This window comes from Anomalospiza imberbis, chromosome 1 (assembly GCF_031753505.1).
Source record: "Anomalospiza imberbis isolate Cuckoo-Finch-1a 21T00152 chromosome 1, ASM3175350v1, whole genome shotgun sequence".
NCBI classification, from domain to species: Eukaryota; Metazoa; Chordata; class Aves; order Passeriformes; family Viduidae; genus Anomalospiza; species Anomalospiza imberbis.
This window is the reverse complement of record NC_089681.1, coordinates 84,531,034-84,550,270: the sequence shown is the minus strand read 5'-3', so window position 1 is coordinate 84,550,270 and position 19,237 is coordinate 84,531,034. Positions and strand designations below refer to the sequence as shown.

General features: G+C 34.5%; 1 protein-coding gene across 1 annotated transcript in view; it reads right to left on the bottom strand.

Moving 5' to 3' along the window:
* Positions 1-19,237, bottom strand: part of EXOC2 (exocyst complex component 2) — a 127,130-nt gene that overhangs the window by 18,950 nt on the left and 88,943 nt on the right. The window contains exon 23 of the mRNA XM_068198379.1: positions 17,021-17,162. Within this exon, the coding sequence (XP_068054480.1) occupies positions 17,021-17,162 (142 nt within the window). The remainder of the gene's footprint in view (positions 1-17,020; positions 17,163-19,237) is intronic.

The window sequence follows — 19,237 nt, the reverse complement described above, 5'->3', positions numbered from 1 at the left end:
CCTAATTACTAAAAATACATTTGCTATCATGCTTTGTTGCTTGCCCTGGATAAAAATATTTCCAGAAAACTGCTTGCAGGATGCTAAGAGCAGAACACATATCTGGCAGTAGCTCTCAAAATACAGGAGATCCACCAGCTCACAACCTTTACCATCATCTAAGTGGCCTTATTTGTTTATTGTATTCCCTCCTTGTTTTGACTCACTAGTATTTTTCAAGTTAATAATTAGTAGCTGTCAAAAACCAAATAATAAATAGTACAAATAATGGCTTTTATTTACTTATTGCTTCTGTTTGCCCAAAGAAATACAGACACCACATCTTAATTCTAGAAAATTAAATGGACATTATCATCTTCAGCAAATTCCTTACTTCACAGTAAGATTTATGCAGTCTGATTAATAACACTATTTTTACAACCTTTGAACATGATTATAAATATTTTTAAAAATATGTGCATAGTATATTAACAAATAAATACAGATAATACCATAAATACCATAAAAGTAAATACCATCTATAAGAAAAAGGTAAGTTAGAGGAAAGTAATTATTTAAAACCAGTCTAGAATGAAAGACATAATTACAGCATTCACAGAGTTTTATGAATCCCTATGATACACCTGAGCCAAGTTAAGTGTCACACAACTGCTCCATTGTCATCAAAGAAGAAAAACCCACTTAAAAACAGAGACTCCAGAATCTCATTTCAATTTAAACAAGAATGTGAAATTTCTCTCTAGGCCACTTCCTGCTATTGCTGGAAACATTCCCTCGTTTAAATGGAGATGGATTTCAAGGTACTGTACTTAATGTTGTTTTGAAAGTACATTAAGAAGAAAATGTGAACGTGTAGGCAAACTGGAAACTCTCTGGAGAAATTACCCACTTATTTAACCACATTTCCTGTTTTTTAACCCATTTGTCCTAAGTCAGTCCTTAGACTACTGACAAAAATAGATACAAGTGTGCTATAAATAGTTCATTAGCAGGTTTTTCTCAGTAAAACTGAAAATGTTTTGATAAATCTATTGTTCTTACTAGCTCCATACTAATTAAACTGTGAATCAGATTAATGTTTTCTTGAAATTCTTGTCTGCATAGGTCACGGTAATTATAAATATAGAGTGCCTTAGGAATCTGAGAAAAAGTCCCAAGAACTAGTAGTGACCTAAAAAATAGCTATCAATAATTGAAATTTAATGAAGAAATTACTGGTAACCTATGAGGCAGAGTGCTTTTACAAACAACAGTTCTGATGCAAGGGAAGAGGCTGATCACACAAAGTCATAACCTCTCTAAATATTTTGAGATCTGAAGGCCAGAATACTATATCTTTGAATTAGTCACCTTGCACTTATTTTCAGCCATGGTAGTGTGTTGATCTAACACAGTGAATGTCGTTTGAAGGACCTGACACAAGTAGCCACAAAACTTATTTCTAAAAATATTAAAATGTGAAGGCTTTTCAGATTTATGTTACCTGTAGTTTTTGAACTCCTTTAATTCAATCAATCAAAATTTTGTCAAGACATTCAAAGAACCTGAATGTTTCTGTGCTTCAGCTGTCTTGGAGTAGTAGGAACTCCAAAGATTGCCAATACTTTGATTAATACCTTTGTCTATGCATTAACTTCAGTCTAAAAGAGGAAAACAGCAAGAGAATAATACTGGTTCTGTGCCTTCCTGCATAGCCCAAACTGAGATATCTTTAAAATTGAAGCTGCTGAGGCTGTTCTGAAATTTCTGCTACCCCATTCAAACTACAGAATGATCTGAGGGACTGTTGAAGAGGTCTACCCAATATTGCTGCTTTCCTTACAGATATTAAACTCCACTGCTTCTGGGATAGGATAGAATACAGTTTCCTTTATTATTAAGAAGGAGAAAAATCTGTAATTGTCAAAGGCTACAACAGAAAATGCAAAACCCAACAGTGCTTCACCTGGGAAGGAAAAGCACTGTTTGCTAGCATCAAATATTTAAAAGAAGAGCAGGTAGCTGAAGGCCAATTTGATATGTGTGCATGTTCTTGCAAGTATTTTGTTAAGAGATGGATTTATTTTCACTTATTCCTCCAAACACAGTAACAAAGCATAAAGGGCATTTTACCAATGTAGACATGAATGTCTCGAAAAAAAGAGGCTGCATAGCATACTTGGAATTGAAGCATGAAGACTCTCAAATTACTCAAATTATTGTACAATCAGCCAAATTTCAACCCACCAAACAGGTAAAAAGAATGTAAACGGTGAAAGAACAACAAACAAAAAAGCCCCAAACCCCATAAACCAAAAAATTCCAATGCACTAATGTAAAAAAACCCCAAAAAACCTACTTCAGAGATTATAGCCATTCATACCTCTCCATCTAAGCATACACTGGTTTCAGCTCACTCACCACTGGTAAAGAAATGCATTGATGATCCTTAGATGAACCCAGTACTTGAGATACATGACCCACAGAAATTTGTCTTTTTGTTGTTGTCATTTAAATAAGAACAACATGGTCTGGCAGAGTTACAGCCTTTACAGTGCTCTACAAGTGCAAGCACCAATGTGTGGCTGTAATCCATAAAAGCAACCTGCTATCAGAACAAGAATATAAACACTTCACAGCCAACAGTGTGCTGCTCTATAGATTTAGTATTACTTAAAAAATACCTTACCATTTGTACTTCAGCATTAACAGTTTTGGGGATGTTGAGTCTTTTTTTGTTGTTGTTGAATTAAAGTGGGTATATGTTTGACTGAAGGGAAAACCCTACTGTAGAAATTAATTGCAACTATTCGATATTAAAGTAGGTGGTTTGAGGAAGATGAAAAAAAAAAAAGAACTACAAGATATTTCACCCAACTAAAACATAACATCTAAACCAAACCCATTTTTCTTCCTGAATGGAAAAAAAAACCCAGGTTCTGAAGAATTAAATTTACGCGTGAGACACTCAGATATAACAAACACTCCTTCTTGACATGAAAATGAATACATCTAAGGATGACTCAGTATTACCTGAACTTTATCTATCAGCAATCCATTTGCTGTAGAATGCTGCTTCATTTTCCAGAAGAAAAATTTTAAACACATTTCTTCCCTCTTCCCCCTTGATTTTCAGCATATAAAGGTCATAGCATTGAGTATCTAAGTATGTATCTATCACTACATTTCCACTATAAAAATAATTCTAGTGCTATAGTATTTTCTTTTGATAAAGCAGACACTACTAATAGGCAACACGTAAAAACAGTGTGCTGAAAACAGGGCATACATCCCTGGTATGACTAGGTTCCTACTGATTTTAGCAATTTATAAGACAGGCCTGTGATCCTTCTGTGTGTATCCAGGAAATGTAGCAAAGTGGAAAGTTAAAAGCTCTTTCCTGGTCACAGAACGTTTATAAGGTTCCAAAGTTTGTAGGCAAAAGAAACATTGAGGCAAAACACAATATTGCACATAAGAGGGAACAGACTACAAAGTGTATATAAATATTTGCTACTGGACATATTTTCAAACAGCCGTGTGCATCAACAATTTTCTCATGAAATAAAGTTAGATTATGCTGACCAATAAACTGCTCTGCTGCTTAAAAGCTGCCTTGCTTTTTTTTTTTTTTTTCACAGATTTAAGAATAATTGAGAAACTGTGAAAACAGACCACCTGCTGGGTGGTAGACAAATGAAGAGCATCATCACCTTGCAAAACTAGTGCCTACATACCGCTGAAGCCTGGCACTCACATCATTTCCAGTACTGTAACCTGTTTGCCATTTATTTTCCAAATTCTTCACAAGTGAGCCGCTTAGGAAAAATCCCAAACAGTTGTACCCCTTGGCAACTTTGACACAGGCTTCCAAAAGTCTGAGTGTGGTAACTCATCACACGTGGGGGTCCTTGCCACTCCCAGACCTCTCTCACTTTACAGAAGTGAAGTCACATGTACAGTGGTGTCAGGGGGGTCCAAGTCAGCAGCACGGACTAACCCCTTCAGACTGCCCCCAGAGGTCCCCATACAGGAAGACATTGTCTTATGCCAATTTAAAAAGGTGTTCCACAGATACAAGTGTGTAGCTGTATTCATCCTATAAAGATACAGGATGACCAATTCAACAGGAAAAATCAGTCACTCCTTTAATTGTAAGGTAGACTAAAAACCAACATCGCTATCAAAACTGAGAACAGTTGAATCAAAAATCTCAAGCAGTATTTCCTTTCATTAATACAAACCAAGCATATTCACCAAGAATATTCATTTATTTCTTTCAAACACATCAATTTTAAGGCACCCTGAAGGTGTCCTTTCATGATTTTATAAAACCTAAAATTATTAAAACCTTTCAAAACACAGACTCACTCAGGAAGCTGTGAGTTCTTCTTATAATTCCTGAAGTCACTGGTACTGTAATAATAGCCTGTCAAATGCAAAATGACAGCAATTTCATAAATGAAGAATGGGCTTAGAGATATACTATGTTTATGAATTTACTTTGGTTGTCACTCAAATATTATTATTATAAGAAATGAGAAAACTGAAGTCAATTGATCCAAAAGAGACTAATTTCACAAATAAAGTGTTTGGAACAATACAGACACTATTAATTTTAGTGCCCAGTTTTACTTTGCATGTCTCTAACCTTAAAGTTACTGAAAAGATTTTAATTATGCGGGAAACATGTCCTGCATTTATTAGAGAGACTTATGACAGATATACTTGGGTAAGTAAAAGAAAAGACAAAATCAGCAAGAGAAAGAGTATGGACCTTTTAAAAGACTTTTCTAAGTAAGCAACTTCAAAAGTGGTGCTTTGAGAAAAAGCTTATGAGCAGCACTAAGATACACAATTTTCATGGTTTTAATGTTTCAATGTTTTGTTATTAACATTGATGATTTTTTTGAAGCAGCTATTTCTATGGAATTATACAAATGTGTAATGATAACAAGCAGGTGGCAATGCATAATATAAAAACCCCAATACTTTTGGAACCTGATTCTGTGACTGTTCTTAACTCAAAAAAAGCAAGCAGTCACCACACTGAAAAAAAGCACAGAACCAGTTCTTAATATTTTTACATACTTCCAAATTGCTTTGTGTACCAATTGTACGTGAAATGCATGAAAATATATGAAATTTTTATTTGTCTTTGGTAACTAAATTCAGCAAATGGGCACTCAAATCAAAGCCACTGTATTAACTTACAAACACTAATAAGGAGCAGTATTTAGTAGGTATGATGGAAGTATCGAGTCATAGGAAAAAGCTGACTGAAGAAAGGGACTTTGATTACAGATTCAGTGGATTCTTTGGAAAATGTGGTAGGAGGTTGTGCTCTGCTTCATTGCACCAAATACTCAAATTTGATTTCTATGGCAAAATCTAGTTGTTGTTTGTTTGTTTTTTCCATAGACTTGGTAATTTGGGATGACCTTGAAGGGGTAATCACCATTTTGCCTTTCCGCCAGCTCTTCTACCAATGTACTTATTTAAAACCCACAACACGTACTGCAGTCAAATGCACACAGATCAGCATATCAGGAATAATTACTCACAAGAGTATACCTTAAATTTATGGCAAAAAATGTCCTAAGTTGAATTTTATGTGTAGCTTGACTTATCTGTCTGCTCAAATAACCAGTGAGTTGGAACCAGATAACAGCAGCCTTTAGAGATGTTATTGCAGAAAAAGAAAATCAACCAAAACCCCAAGAACAAAAGCACCCAACCAAACCCCAACAATCAAAACAAAACCCCCCACAGCAGCTTACTGTCTTCTAGTCTGCTATGAAAAAGGAGAAGATGAGAGAAAATTGTTGTAGGAAACATATAGTATTCAATGAGATCACATATTAATCCTATTTATTAGTGTAAAGGTGAGAACTTGCACTGACTTCCAGTGTTACTATTTCACTGTTTTTCACTTCCAAGCTTTACTGAAACCCTATAGCACTTTGAAAAATGCATGGATTTGAAATGAAGAATGTTTCTGTATGACATGAACAATAGATTCTTAAAAATTATTTAATCCAAAATCAACATTTGCAAGCTATCTTGACTCAGGAGTGACCCACAATAACTGGAAAGCTTAAGACTTTTCACAGTTCAAAGTAAAGGCTTTTAATATTTTTGAATTACTTCAACTGCTGAACAAGCCCAACACTAATTTCATCCACACATCAATAAAGTTTAAGTGTTTCATTAAATTTAAATTGCTATTCGTTGTATAAAGACATTTTAAGCTAATGAAATGTTTTTTATTACAACGGATCTGCTGTACTGTTAGAAGCCAATCATATTTTCCCACTTAAAAAGTAAGAGTTCAAGGGCTTGATAACTTGGCCACTGAGAGAATATGCTCCAGGCTGAATTTTGTAGAGAATTTTTGTATAGAGAAAGCTGAGGCTTTTTGTTACACTAGAATTTTTAACTTAAAAACACGCACACAGCCTTGGGCAGAAAGTGTTATGAAGTACTGAGGAGAGAATTTTCTCCACTGTCCTAGTAGGACTCTGCAAGTCTGGCCAGTTGCAATGTTCATTTTGGAAACTATTTTCATCAGTGCTTTTAAAATGTTAAAAACGACAGCATCCTTAACTACTGCATACATTCAGAGCCTAGAAAATTATAGTTTTTTACTACTCCTCCTTCACAGTGAAATCAGTATTATTTTATGCTTGACCATAGACCCCTTAGGCAAAACTTCAAACCACAACTGAGAACGTGAACTGATCAGTGGGTTCACTAAGGGCATCAAGGTTATTGGACCTCCTCTGCTGTGCTGTCTGGGGCAAATTCAAGATGTTTTAACATGATTGTCTGCATCTGCACAGAAGGTAGTATAATGCTGTATTTTATATGGCCCTTGAAGAATCTCCACCACTAGACACTAAACACCTTTATCAGGAGAGATCACTCACTGTTATAGATTGTTTCTAGTGAGTGACTACATGCTAAAGGTTAACAAGACAAAACCATTCTCTAGGCACAACAATGTGAATTATAGAAACTACACAGGATGCTCCATGCACAGAAAAGTCTGGTAATTTTGACAGAACTAAGTTTATTTGGACCAATACCAAAATTTTAACTTGGGACTTTCCATCTAAATATCACACACTAATCTCTGACCCTTTATAATTTGAGCTAGAGGACTATGACTTAGCTACAAACACCAGCAAACCAACCTCTCCTACAGATCAACCTTAAATGGGAGCCACATTCACCTATGAATAGGTAACACAATTAAGTTTCATAAATATTAATCATGACCTGTAAATGCTTCTTGATCTCACAGTGTTCCTTTGCACACTGCCTTCTGAAACTGTGATGAAGACCCCAGTAAGATCTGGGTAAAGATTGCCAGAGGGCCTTGGAAATAGTTCTGGGTAGAAGAAGAGAGTAGTCACAAGATCTTTTAGCAGCTAACACTACCCAGCTGCATATTCTGAGAAAGAGAAAAGTGCCTACAATTGGCACACCTGTGGAAATAAATCTTTGAAGGAAGAAAATAAATCCAAGCAAAAAAGCCTAACTAGGAACTCCAGAACAGACTGATACCACAGTTTGGGACTACAGGTAATTTTACTTTTCATGTGACTTACTTTCGCCACTCCACTAGTTTCATTACACACCAGTTTGTTAGAGATTGCCACAGAAACTACCTTGAGCATGACCAAGAAATAAAAAATCTGGTTTCTAAGAGTAACAATTGAAGGAGCAGTCTAACACAGCTCACTTTAACACCCTATTCACAGTCAAGGTTTGAATTTATTTTGGCTTATAACCCAAGCAGTAAAGAAATAAAACCAAATAGTAGTAATAGTGACTATTGACTTGAATTCTAAGCTTTTCCGCCTATGATCTTCTCATACCTTCCTCACCTCCCTAGTCTTCAGTTCTGGCTTCCAAACCCATCTGAACCAACCCCACTGAATTCTTCCTCTCACACACTTCCATTCATTCATTTCTGCTCAGTTATCTAACCTGCAAACCCAACTTGCCTGTGCTCCAAAACTGCATCATTCCATAACATTGGGGCACCCAAAGAATCCAGTAAATCAGACAGGAAACATAAAGATAACATTTTTGTCTATCAAATGCAACATAAACATGAAAGCATTCACTATGACAACTAACTAGACCATGGAGTATTGTTTTGTTGATGACACAATTTATTACTACTTTTGTTTTATTGAAAGGGTTGAGACAGTACAAAACTTGTGTGGATATACCCTCATTCGTGCTTGTAAGTAAGGAGTGCTGGAAGAGGGGGGTGAAAATGCTTGCCCTTTCTCCTCTATGCATTATCATTGATTCCAATCTCCAATTAGTTTTCTGCTTTGAGCAATGCAGGGATTAGATCCTATTACCAAAGACAGTCATAAAAATACTAAATGATCTTAGAAGATCTTAAGTTTTCTCAAAGAGTATGCTTGAGGGGCTAAAAAAATTTAGGTCTCCCTGTAACAAAATCAAAACCAAACAAAACAAAGGTTGCTGACATTCACACATGTCCTCACATGACAGAGGCTGACTGTATAAATAAGAAAATGCTGAACTGATAAGAAATATCATAAAACTTCCTACAACTGGCTAGTCACCAGGAGAGACTTCTGACTTGTCAGACATACCTGATAAGTAAATCCTCTGAAGTCGCAATAACTAATCTCATGCAGGTATTAGAGTGACTTGTCATACCATCAGGTAGAACAGGTACTTGAGCAGACAATTCTCAAGCTATAAGACTAAGCTGCTGTCTGACCAAAGAATCACAGCAAAACTTCATTTTAGAGATACAAGGATTTTGCACTCGTGTTCTTCCCATCCCTATAGCAATATAAATGAAGTCTGGTTTAGGTCTTCAAACTCTTCAAGTGAGACAGATGCTTTTTCCAAATACATTATTACCCTTTTTAAAATACACCTTGCTTAAACAGTCAATTTTCAAATTTGCTGACCAAATTTTGAGAAGAGTGCAGGTATTCCAAATTTTAATGAAAAAATACCAAAGATAAAATATTTTTGGAGCTTAATTCATGGAGCTTACTAGTCTTTAGCAAGGCATAGACACATAGACAGAAATGCCACAAGGTATCCTAGGAAGAAGTCTGACAGATAAAGCCAAATAGAAGCTGGAAGAGTGACGGACAGCAGTCTAGTAAACAACTATTGGTAGGCTTAATAGCAGAAAATGCCATAAATCAGAACTGTGAGTGAAGGACGACATGTGAAAAGCAAAAGGAAGTGTAAGGTATAAACCACATAAGATGCAGATAAACTCTACTGAAATGCTTATACATGTGGAGTCTAGAGGCTGCTGAGACCAGCCAACAAAAACTTTAATCACAATTAGCAGCAGAAAATCTTGCATGCAAGAAGCTGGAGAAGCACAAGCAGATATCTAATAAAGTCAACATACAAGTGTAACTCAGTGTGTAGCAAGTAGGAACTGAAAAAGGTGATGTCTCTCCAGGATGGTTTCTAATGGGATTTTTATAATAGTCAGAAATTAAAGGTAACGTATTGGCAGAAACTACAGGAAGCTGAGGGCCATTGCCTTCTTCTGTTGCCATCTTTTGCAAAGACAATGCACATTCCATTTCATCAGCAACAATAACCCTTAAAATTTTAAATTCAGACACAAATATAACATGACAATACAATGTTGTGAGAAGTGAGAAATAGAATGAAAGTTAAATGCCTCAGAATGAAATTGAAGAAAAATTTCAGGTTAAAATGAAATTACACAAATTAAAGTATTTTGAAACACACATTGAAATTTGTGCTTATGTTTCAAGCAGCAAATTAATTTTTTACAAAAAATGGCACGCCTACAATACAAGGGCCCCTGACTTTACAATTTTGGTACATGATTCTACTCTGCAAAGAATTATGTGTAGTAAAACAAATGCAAGAACTGTAGTCATTCAACGCATAGATTGTCACACTTGACATTGAATGGGTAATTTAAGGATGAATGAATTCAATTCATCCTAATACAAATTTGATTGTTATATAGTTGGTATTTCCTTACGAGAAGCACAAAACATCAATTTACTAATGTATGTTGCAAGAGCAGTTAGCTTGAATGAAAACCAGCATATTTTAACTGGACTATTTAAAGACTGCTGTGTATAAGAATCCTCTCGTGTCATAAAAAAACTACTAGCATTTTATAACAAAAACCCCCAAACTAACAAGTCCTTTAGCAACTTCACTTGCCAGTAGAGAAGACTTTTTTCCCTTATTATATGCATAAGACCTGCAAAACATAGTTTTCTTCCTGTTCGCATACATGGCATATTATATCCCGGCACCAAAATACCAGAATTTGGCCTTACTAAAGCATAAAAATTCAGACAATTCCTAAAGACAGGACATCAACAATTTGAGGACTGCTGGAGTTCAAAATCATCTACCTGATATAAGTAAGATAATTCTGAAGCCATCCTTTTAAATGGTTAGGAGAAATCTAAAGGGTTACAGAGATTTCAAACAAAACTATTTTGCACATTTCAGTCAAAAAGTAATTGCTTATTTTGAACGAAAAAAAAAGGAAAGAAAGAAAAAGAAAATGATTTGTAGTATATCCAAATGTTTTTAAGATGTAAATGCACTTGTCATCTTTCATGTAAGCAGGGTGCTAGTGCCCCAAATTAAACAAAAGAAGAAAAGTTAGGGTTGACAAGTATGTCGCTGCGTAACTACAAATTAAATATGCCTTTTGATATTTAATTTTTAACTGTTGAGTACCTTTTCATCAGGCTACTGCCATTAGAAGTTTTTATTAGATTATTAAATTAGACAAATAAGAGATAAAAGATGTGACAAGTATAAAAAAGTCTGATTTAGCAGATGTGACGCACTTGATCTTTTACTGTGATAGTGGCATTTCATATATTTGAAATGTTTCAAACAATGATCTCTTAACATACCAAAGAAGAAGAAATTCAGATATAACTTGACTGTATTCAATTTATGCCAAGTACAGAATGAATATCTAAAAACCACAATCACCTTTCAGTTGAAAGTGCAAAATCATCTAAAACTTTCAAAGCAATGTGAAATTTTAAATACTACAACCCCCCACCCCCCAATCTGACAACACAAGTGAAACACAGAAGATACATATTTCAAAAAGGTTGTCAGAATAGCAGCTGAGAATCTGTGTGCTTGTGAACTCTGACTGAGTTCTGGCTAGATTGCACAGCAGCCAGCATTTGAAAAGCAAGTTATGAAGAGATATCACCGTTATCTGAATTGTTCAGAAAAATAAATGAACATCGACCTTCTGTGTGGTAAACAAATCCTCACATACTAAAGTCTTACAGAAATTAATACAGTAGTTGCATTTGTAAACAAATTAAATATAATCAAACTTGCCATATTATGAAAAGTAATTAGCCATTTGCATGCAAAAGCTCACATTAATATTCTAAAAGACTAAATGCCAGCATACTACAACTACCTTTGCTTGTACTACACAAACATTAACACACAGAAATATTTTCCATCCAAATTCAGAGCAAACCCCTCATTCCGCTCTCCAAAAGTCTATAGCCTTGCAAGTCAAAAAGATAATTTTTCTTAATATACAAAAATTGTAAAAATTTAACAAAAAGACCTGTCTAATTTTGTCACACAACTAAGATGTAACTTATGCTTTTTAAACTAGAAATAAAAAACCCACAGCAAAACACAATTTACTACCAAAAAAGAGATGTATGAACAGGAACAAAAACCCCCTTGTACGTTAAACTATCACACTGACCAGTATACACAAAAAACAATCTAAATACATACTTGGCAACTGATTAACACTATGTTTCCTATTGTTCCTTTCATCTATTTTAATTTCGTTAATAATGTGGAGTAAATCAGAACAATGTTTCAAACAAGAGAAAAGAACTAAACTAGATTTCACTGGTGCTGCGTTTTAAAATTGAAGTCTGTCTTGTAAAGACTCAGAAGTCTACACCGAAATTAAAGTGAAAACTTGAATGAGTTATTTATTAACAATAAATCTAATTAAGTTAATAAAACTGCCTTCTAACACCAGCAGTCACACCTTAGATCAAAATAAAGAGCCAAACATAAAATCCCTTTGTGCACAAGCTCTGACATTCAGATCTTTCTTACTGAAAAGCACATGCATGTTGATAAACTAAACAGTAAATGTTTTAGCACATAGGCTAAATAAAAATTTGCCCCATGCAAACAATTTATCCTTTTTTATATTTAAAAGTGTAACAAAAAGCATATGTATCAGGAAATATCTGATAATTATAGGACAATTGCTTAAATGAGGAACGCATAAGCTTCTTCCACACTGACAGAAGCAGATACCACACTTGAATAGTATATATTTTTCAAAGTTTGCTCAAAAAGCAGGCCTCTAAATTTTTAATTCAAAATTCTTCTTCAGAACTGTTCATTTAATACAGTTCTTGTCATTCTTGTATTTTCCTATGAATTCTATGATGCAAGAAATTGTTGTCCTCAGTACTTACAGCCAGATGCCTGCAGAGCTACCAATGATAAAGAGTGTCAAGGTTTTTTGATAGTATTTTACTCAATGTTCTATAACTTAAAAGACTTTAGCTAGTCAAACTAACCATGAATGTTTAAAGAGACAGGATTCAAAGAAGGCATTTTAAATATAAAGAGAAAAACACTTAAGTGAGTTATTTACATGACGTGGTAAACTCTGTGGACAGAAACCTACCTGCACCTTTTTTCCCCACCCAGATTATGCTTCACTCACTTCTCAAATTCTGTAACAGCTCTGGATAGATTTTTGCCTGAATAAGTGAACTATCAGTTCACTGGTTTTAACATAAAAACCAGTTGTATTTCCAAATCAGCTGTCATTTTTTGAAGCAAATCAAGTGCACTCATGTGGGAAAAAATATTATTTAAAGATGGAATTTTAAATTATTGCATTTGTGTAGATTGTCTTTGTGCATGATTTCTGCTGATATGGAAAAGGAAACAAACCAAAAACCAGACTGGAAAACAGAAAATTCTCTTACTGCACTGGTCAACATGGCTCAGCAACAATATTGGCAATAAATACATGAATTTTTTGTACAGAAAATTCATGTGGATTTGATTAATTTTGCTGATGATGTAGACCTTGACTTTTGAAGCCCTGATTCTCATGAAGAAACAATGTTGATAATACCGTCAAGGCAAAACATTTTGGTTATTGCTGTGCTACCCAGTGGTATTGCCTATATATAGCATTGCCTGTAGTGATACTTCAAGTATACAGTAATTCATACATAACTTCTGTAAGCTGTGCAAAGAAAGTAATCAGTAATATTAATATGCTGTTAGGCCTAGAGGATGAACGTGCAAGATTGAGGGGATTTCTTAAATTACACAGCAGCCTCTGGTAAGCTCACTTGTCTAGTGAGTATCAGATTTCCCTGTCCTTTTATTTGCATTTCAAGCCTGTCTCTTGTTTGAATAATCCTTTCCAATCCATTTATATTTCTAAATAAAAATTGATTAATTCTATTTAATTTAATTTCTAAATCCTACCCTAATTTATGTTTTTAACTTGCTCATCCAGTCCTGGTTTTCCCACCTTGCTCCACACCTCCATTCCTTGCTTGATACCAGTCTTCATCAAAAGCTTTTTGTTCCAGTCTCTCCTCTTGCAGTTACATTATCTCCTATCTCAGCATTAGCATCCTCCTGAATAATTCCATTTACCCAAAAGCATTACTTCCAATAGTCCAGATCAGGTGGCCTCTGCAGAGAACTTTTCAGAAACAGCTGTAGTCTTGAAGTTCTGGACTGGACAGAAAATTCACCACCAGAAAATTCTCAATCGTGTTCCTAACCAAATCATGAGTATTTTCGTACGGACATTTTCAAAAATGTCCTTTGCAAAAGATGCATCATGGCATCAACATGCCTGCAGTTCTGGTCAGATTTTCAATGGACAGATAGCTTGAAAGTTTCAGAATGAATCAGGGAAGTTATTTACCTTTTCCTTATTTTTTACATATGGGCAAATTGACGTTTTGACCTCTTCTTTCCCTTCAGAAAAAGAACTGTTCTTGTCAAAATCTGCCTTTTTACTATCATCATTAATACTATTTGAAAGCTGATGCAGCAACAGCCCATATAAAAACTTCATGCCAAACTCTAATGTCCTGGCAATCATCCAGTAAGAAGGATACAACACTACACATCACTGATAGCATCACTCAGGAACACAACTGAGGCCTAAATAGTTTGCCTTGCCATGCCTTTTTCTTCTTTTTTTTAAAAATTAAGACTTTGAAAGTCAAAATCCAAACCAGGAAAACGAAACAAATACAATCTTTACAATTTGCAGACATAAAGATTACTGAAAATAGATAATGATTTCCAATATACAATTTTTTCTTAACAAATAAATATATCACTGTTTAACAAATCCTTGAATGAATGATGTATTTGACTCAAGTTAGACCCACTCCTTGTCATACGTATACTATTTCGGTTTAATAAAGTAGGTATTTTCAATGCTGTTGGAGATTAAGTGTAACATAGAGCTTTGTTTGTTTTGGGTTTTCCTAGGAGGAAAATAAGATAGCATGTCTACTGCAGTATTAACTGCATTGTTTAAATTACGTATGAGTATATTTTCTCAATTAAAATCTTACTGTACAATTTAAAGTTGTTTGTGAATATCACTTTATTGAAAAAAATCAATTCTATGGCTCTTGGGTGATCTTTTTTCTTTTTCTGATTGAATACTGGAAAAAATCTGATTCTCATTTGCCCCACAAAGAGGCTTTTTTTCATCCAGTCCTTTTAAATTACAAAGTTCCTCTACCTTCATGAAGAGGTTACCTAATAATCACTTACTAATTATCTTCAGGGCACCAAATATTTCCAGGGTCAATGAACCATTGCTATAATCAAACAAACTGAAGGTCCTCAAAGCTACTCTTTGTCCAGGTTTTGGCTGGGATAGAGTCAATCTTCTTCCTAGTAGCTTGTACAGTATTTACTGTAAACTATGAGAATAATGTTGATAACACATCCATGACTCAGGTACTGCTGAGCAATGCTTACACTAAGTCAAGGACTTCAGTTTCTTATGCTGCCCTGCCAGTGAGTGGGTGGGGATCCATGAGAATCTGGGAGGAGACACAGCTGGCCAGCTTTCCCTGACTGGCCAAAAGATATTCCATACCATATGATGTCATGCTCAGGATGTAAACTAGGGGGAAAGCTGGCTGGGGGCAGGCTGGGCATTGGTCATTTGGTGGTGAGTGACTATTTTTCATTTGCATCACTTGTTTTTCTTTCTTCTTCCTTGTGGTTTATTTAACTCTTTGTTATTTTCCTTTTCATTAGAATTTATTATTATTATTTTACTTCAATTATTAAACTGTCCTTATCTCAACACATCTGTTTTTTTACTTTTACCCTTCTGATTTTTCCCTCATTCCACCAGGGCAGGTGAGGAGTAAGAGAGCAGCTGTGTGATGCTTAGTTGCTGGTTTATGTTAAATCATGATACTTCTATACTAGTAGTCATCAGAGTACATTTAACAGAGGTTAATTAACTGGAAAGGTAATTACTCATCAAAGTGGAGAAGCTACACTACAGAAGTAGTGTTTATATGTTCCTTTTTAACATGTCTAGCTTGGGGATTAATAAAAAAACCCCAAACAATTTTTCTACTATTTTGAATTGGCCAATGCTATGATATGCAACCTGACGAGGTGTCTCTAATATTCACTGTCTTCACTTCAATTTTTGCCACAAAGTTACAGAGAAAGTAATTAATCAAAAATAAGTTGGACAACAAGAAGGCTGAGAGCCACCTGTATCAGAAATGCAATATTCCCTTTAAACAAAGAAAAGACTATAGAATTATCCTAAAGGCAATGTGAGCCTAGAAAGTAGATGCCAATGCACTAGATCAAGAAATGAGCATATAAAAAGCTGACACAATGTCTTGGTCTTGGTTAGCTGGTGGGAATCCAAATGTGCCAAGTGAAAACATACTTCAAATATGATGACAAGTTATGTATTATTCAGAAACGTTTTTGAATGTGCAAGATGAGTATCTAAGTTATTTCTGCAGTACATTGTATCACAGTGTATATTCTGAGCACAAAATTATTAACAAGAGATGGAAGACACACTTTTATCTAAAGTAATAAACTCTAAGATCCCTCTTGATTCACAGGTTAGCAGCGCAATCACCTCCATATCCAATTTTTAAGTACTACAGAATTTTTACTAAGTTTGCCACATACAACTCTATGAAAAAATCAAAACAAGAATGTACAAATTGATTAGGACAAGATCACCTTCAAAATGCCATATACTACGTCACTGCAACTAATTTCTACTTGGTATTAACCAGGCATTTATGTGATAAGGAATTCAAATGTATCAATTTTGCATAGGACAAATTACGTGTTCAAAGGACTTAAGTGTGCATAGTATTCACTACTGCAAAAAAAAAAAAAAGGCAGACTCATTTATATATTATGCTCCCTCAAAACAGAGGATATTAAAGCATCTAAATAATGACTAACACCTCAGTCATTTTAAACACCCTAACCTGCCCTTTGATGGTTTAACATTCTTTGCTGAACTACTGTTATAATATGCATTTTGTCATAATTTTAGCTTTTGAGAACTGTAATTACATCTATTATCAAAGTAGCCAGATTCTATTGGAAAATATCCCAAACTACCTCAGTGAATTTCATAAGAAAATAGCAAAGATGGCTTTTATAAGTCATTCTATTATATACAAGCAATGAAGTAAAATAATCACAAAAAACAAGTGTTAAAGAGATTATCAATAATGAAAGCAGCTTTAATCATTTGGGGGTAGTTGAAAAATGATTTAAGAATTAAGTAAAGTCTGTGAGAAAGAACTCATAATGAGAACATGTCAAAAGTTAAAAACACAGACTAGAAAAAAGATTTTAATTGTACAGTATATTTTAGCTCCTATCAATCACTGTTAAAATCATTTGAGTTTAATAAGCAGATATTTACCTGTTGGAATGAGACAATCTTTCCAATCAAAATATCCTGCATAAATGCCAGGTTCTAATGACCCAACTATTGGATCTGCCTTGAATTCAATGTACATTTCAAACAGTCTTTGATCCAGCTCTTTCAAGGATTCCATACTAACCTAAAAAATTAAACAAAAAAAGGAAAGAGAAAGAACATAGTAAATAGTCCTTAACTAAAAGAATTTAATAACATACCCAAAAAATCATGTCTTCTTTAATTTTAGCAAGAAGCAGCAATTACTGACATATTTCAATTCATAATTATGTATATAAAAACTTCAGAACTTCTATATTATCTGTCCATCCTACACAGTATAATTTTTTTTTCCTGATTGTATTCAGCTGTAGACATTTTCATGAAAAATACAAGGAATGCCTAAGCAAGCAGATCATTCAGTAACTGTCTATTGGCATGATTTTTTTTCCTGCATGTCAGGAGGTCTTTATCTTGCAAAGTAAACAACTCAATTTTGTGAATGCTTTAAAATATACCCATGAAAATTTCTATCCTTAAGCATGAAGATTTTTGTATAATACTTCAGATTTATCAATTTTAATGTTACAATTTCTCACTATATTAAAAAAAATACATTACTCATTTAGAAGTCTCTGTCTTCTGAAGTGGAACCTATGGAGTTTCCCTCTCTACTTCAACAAGCGTCTGTACAACAGAAGCAGAAGCTGCAGCTCATTAACATCTGCAGAACTCTTCTCTTTAACAGCTCTCCATGCACTATTTTGTAATTCACACAACTTAGCCACACTGAAAGCTAAGGGGATATGGACAGTTTTTTTCACTGTATCTAACAACTTTAAATTTTATGCAAGGCTTTTTATTAAACAAAGGTATCCCCTGCAATTATAGCTGCTACAATGATTCTGTAACACAATGCATATCACAAAATGTTGAAGCGGAACACTAGTATCTAAACATGGTAATGAATGCTAAATGCAAATAAAATGAAATGAAAATTAAGATCAAAATCTCATGTGACTTCTGCTGAAATGTATTTACCTTCATAAATAAGAACTTAAGCAACACAAAAATAAAGCTTTTAAACTAGTGTTCATTTTCCTCAACAATTAAGGGAAAAGGCACACAGACACATGTATACATGAATAATAATTTCCAGAAGTAAAGAGGTTTAAAAATGAGGTCTGCTTTAAAAGCAGGTTTCTAGATCAGACTGGAATTTCAGAAAAAGAAAGAAAATATTCCTCATCATTCATTTCTAAGGATTTAATACTGCAAACTGTAGAATAAGGGTTGAACCTTATTCACTAAAGGGATGTCTCTAAATTGTGCTCTACTCTGGTATGCCTACATTGTTAAATAAAGAGAAAAAGGAACTGCAATATTTGAGTCAGGAACAGAAGTAGAGAAGATTTCAGGAAGGAGATCACAAGTGTAAGGGAAAACAGTTGTTACTGAGATCAAAGATGATGTTAGGAAAGTTGGGATGGTGAAGCTGGTGCTCAGAAAGATGACACACCACGACTTTCCTGCTTTTCTAGGTGATGAACCTTTTTTGATTTGTTACAAGAGGATCTCTATCCCAAAAGAAAGCTCTCTATAAGGCATAAGAAGATCAAGGCTATTTTCTTCCTCTTTTCCTTCTACTTGACTGCCTATTTTTAAATAAAAGAACACATTTTAAAAGGTACAGAAGTATCACTCTTTTCTCCTCTTATACATGCTTCAAGACATTTTTCATTTCAATTTCTTATGATTAGGGAGAATAACAACTCTTAGACCATTCCTATTTAGCTTTAAACTAGTGGGAAATTTAAGTTTGAGAGCAAAGTCCCTACAAATATGCACTCATTCAAAGAATCTGTGAAACAACTGCTTCACTGTTCCTCAGCAAAGCTTTTTAGAATTAAGTAATTCGACCTTCCACTTTTGCAGTCATTCAGTACAAAAGATCATCTATACATTCAATACAGGCTTTTTGCTTCATACAAGTTCTCTTCAAGCTGTTTCGAGTTCATTGCACAATTAAGATAGCAGTAACCTGGTTTTTCAGCTGGTGTAAAGATTGCAAAAAGAATGAACAATTAATCTGAAAGCAATTTTGAGCCCAGGATTGTGAGGAAGAAGCAGAGCAGAAGTCCTTAACATCCACCATGTATATCCATTTCCCTGATTTTCAAGTGGGCTAAATGCTTACAAAAATAGGCAATTCTCACATTG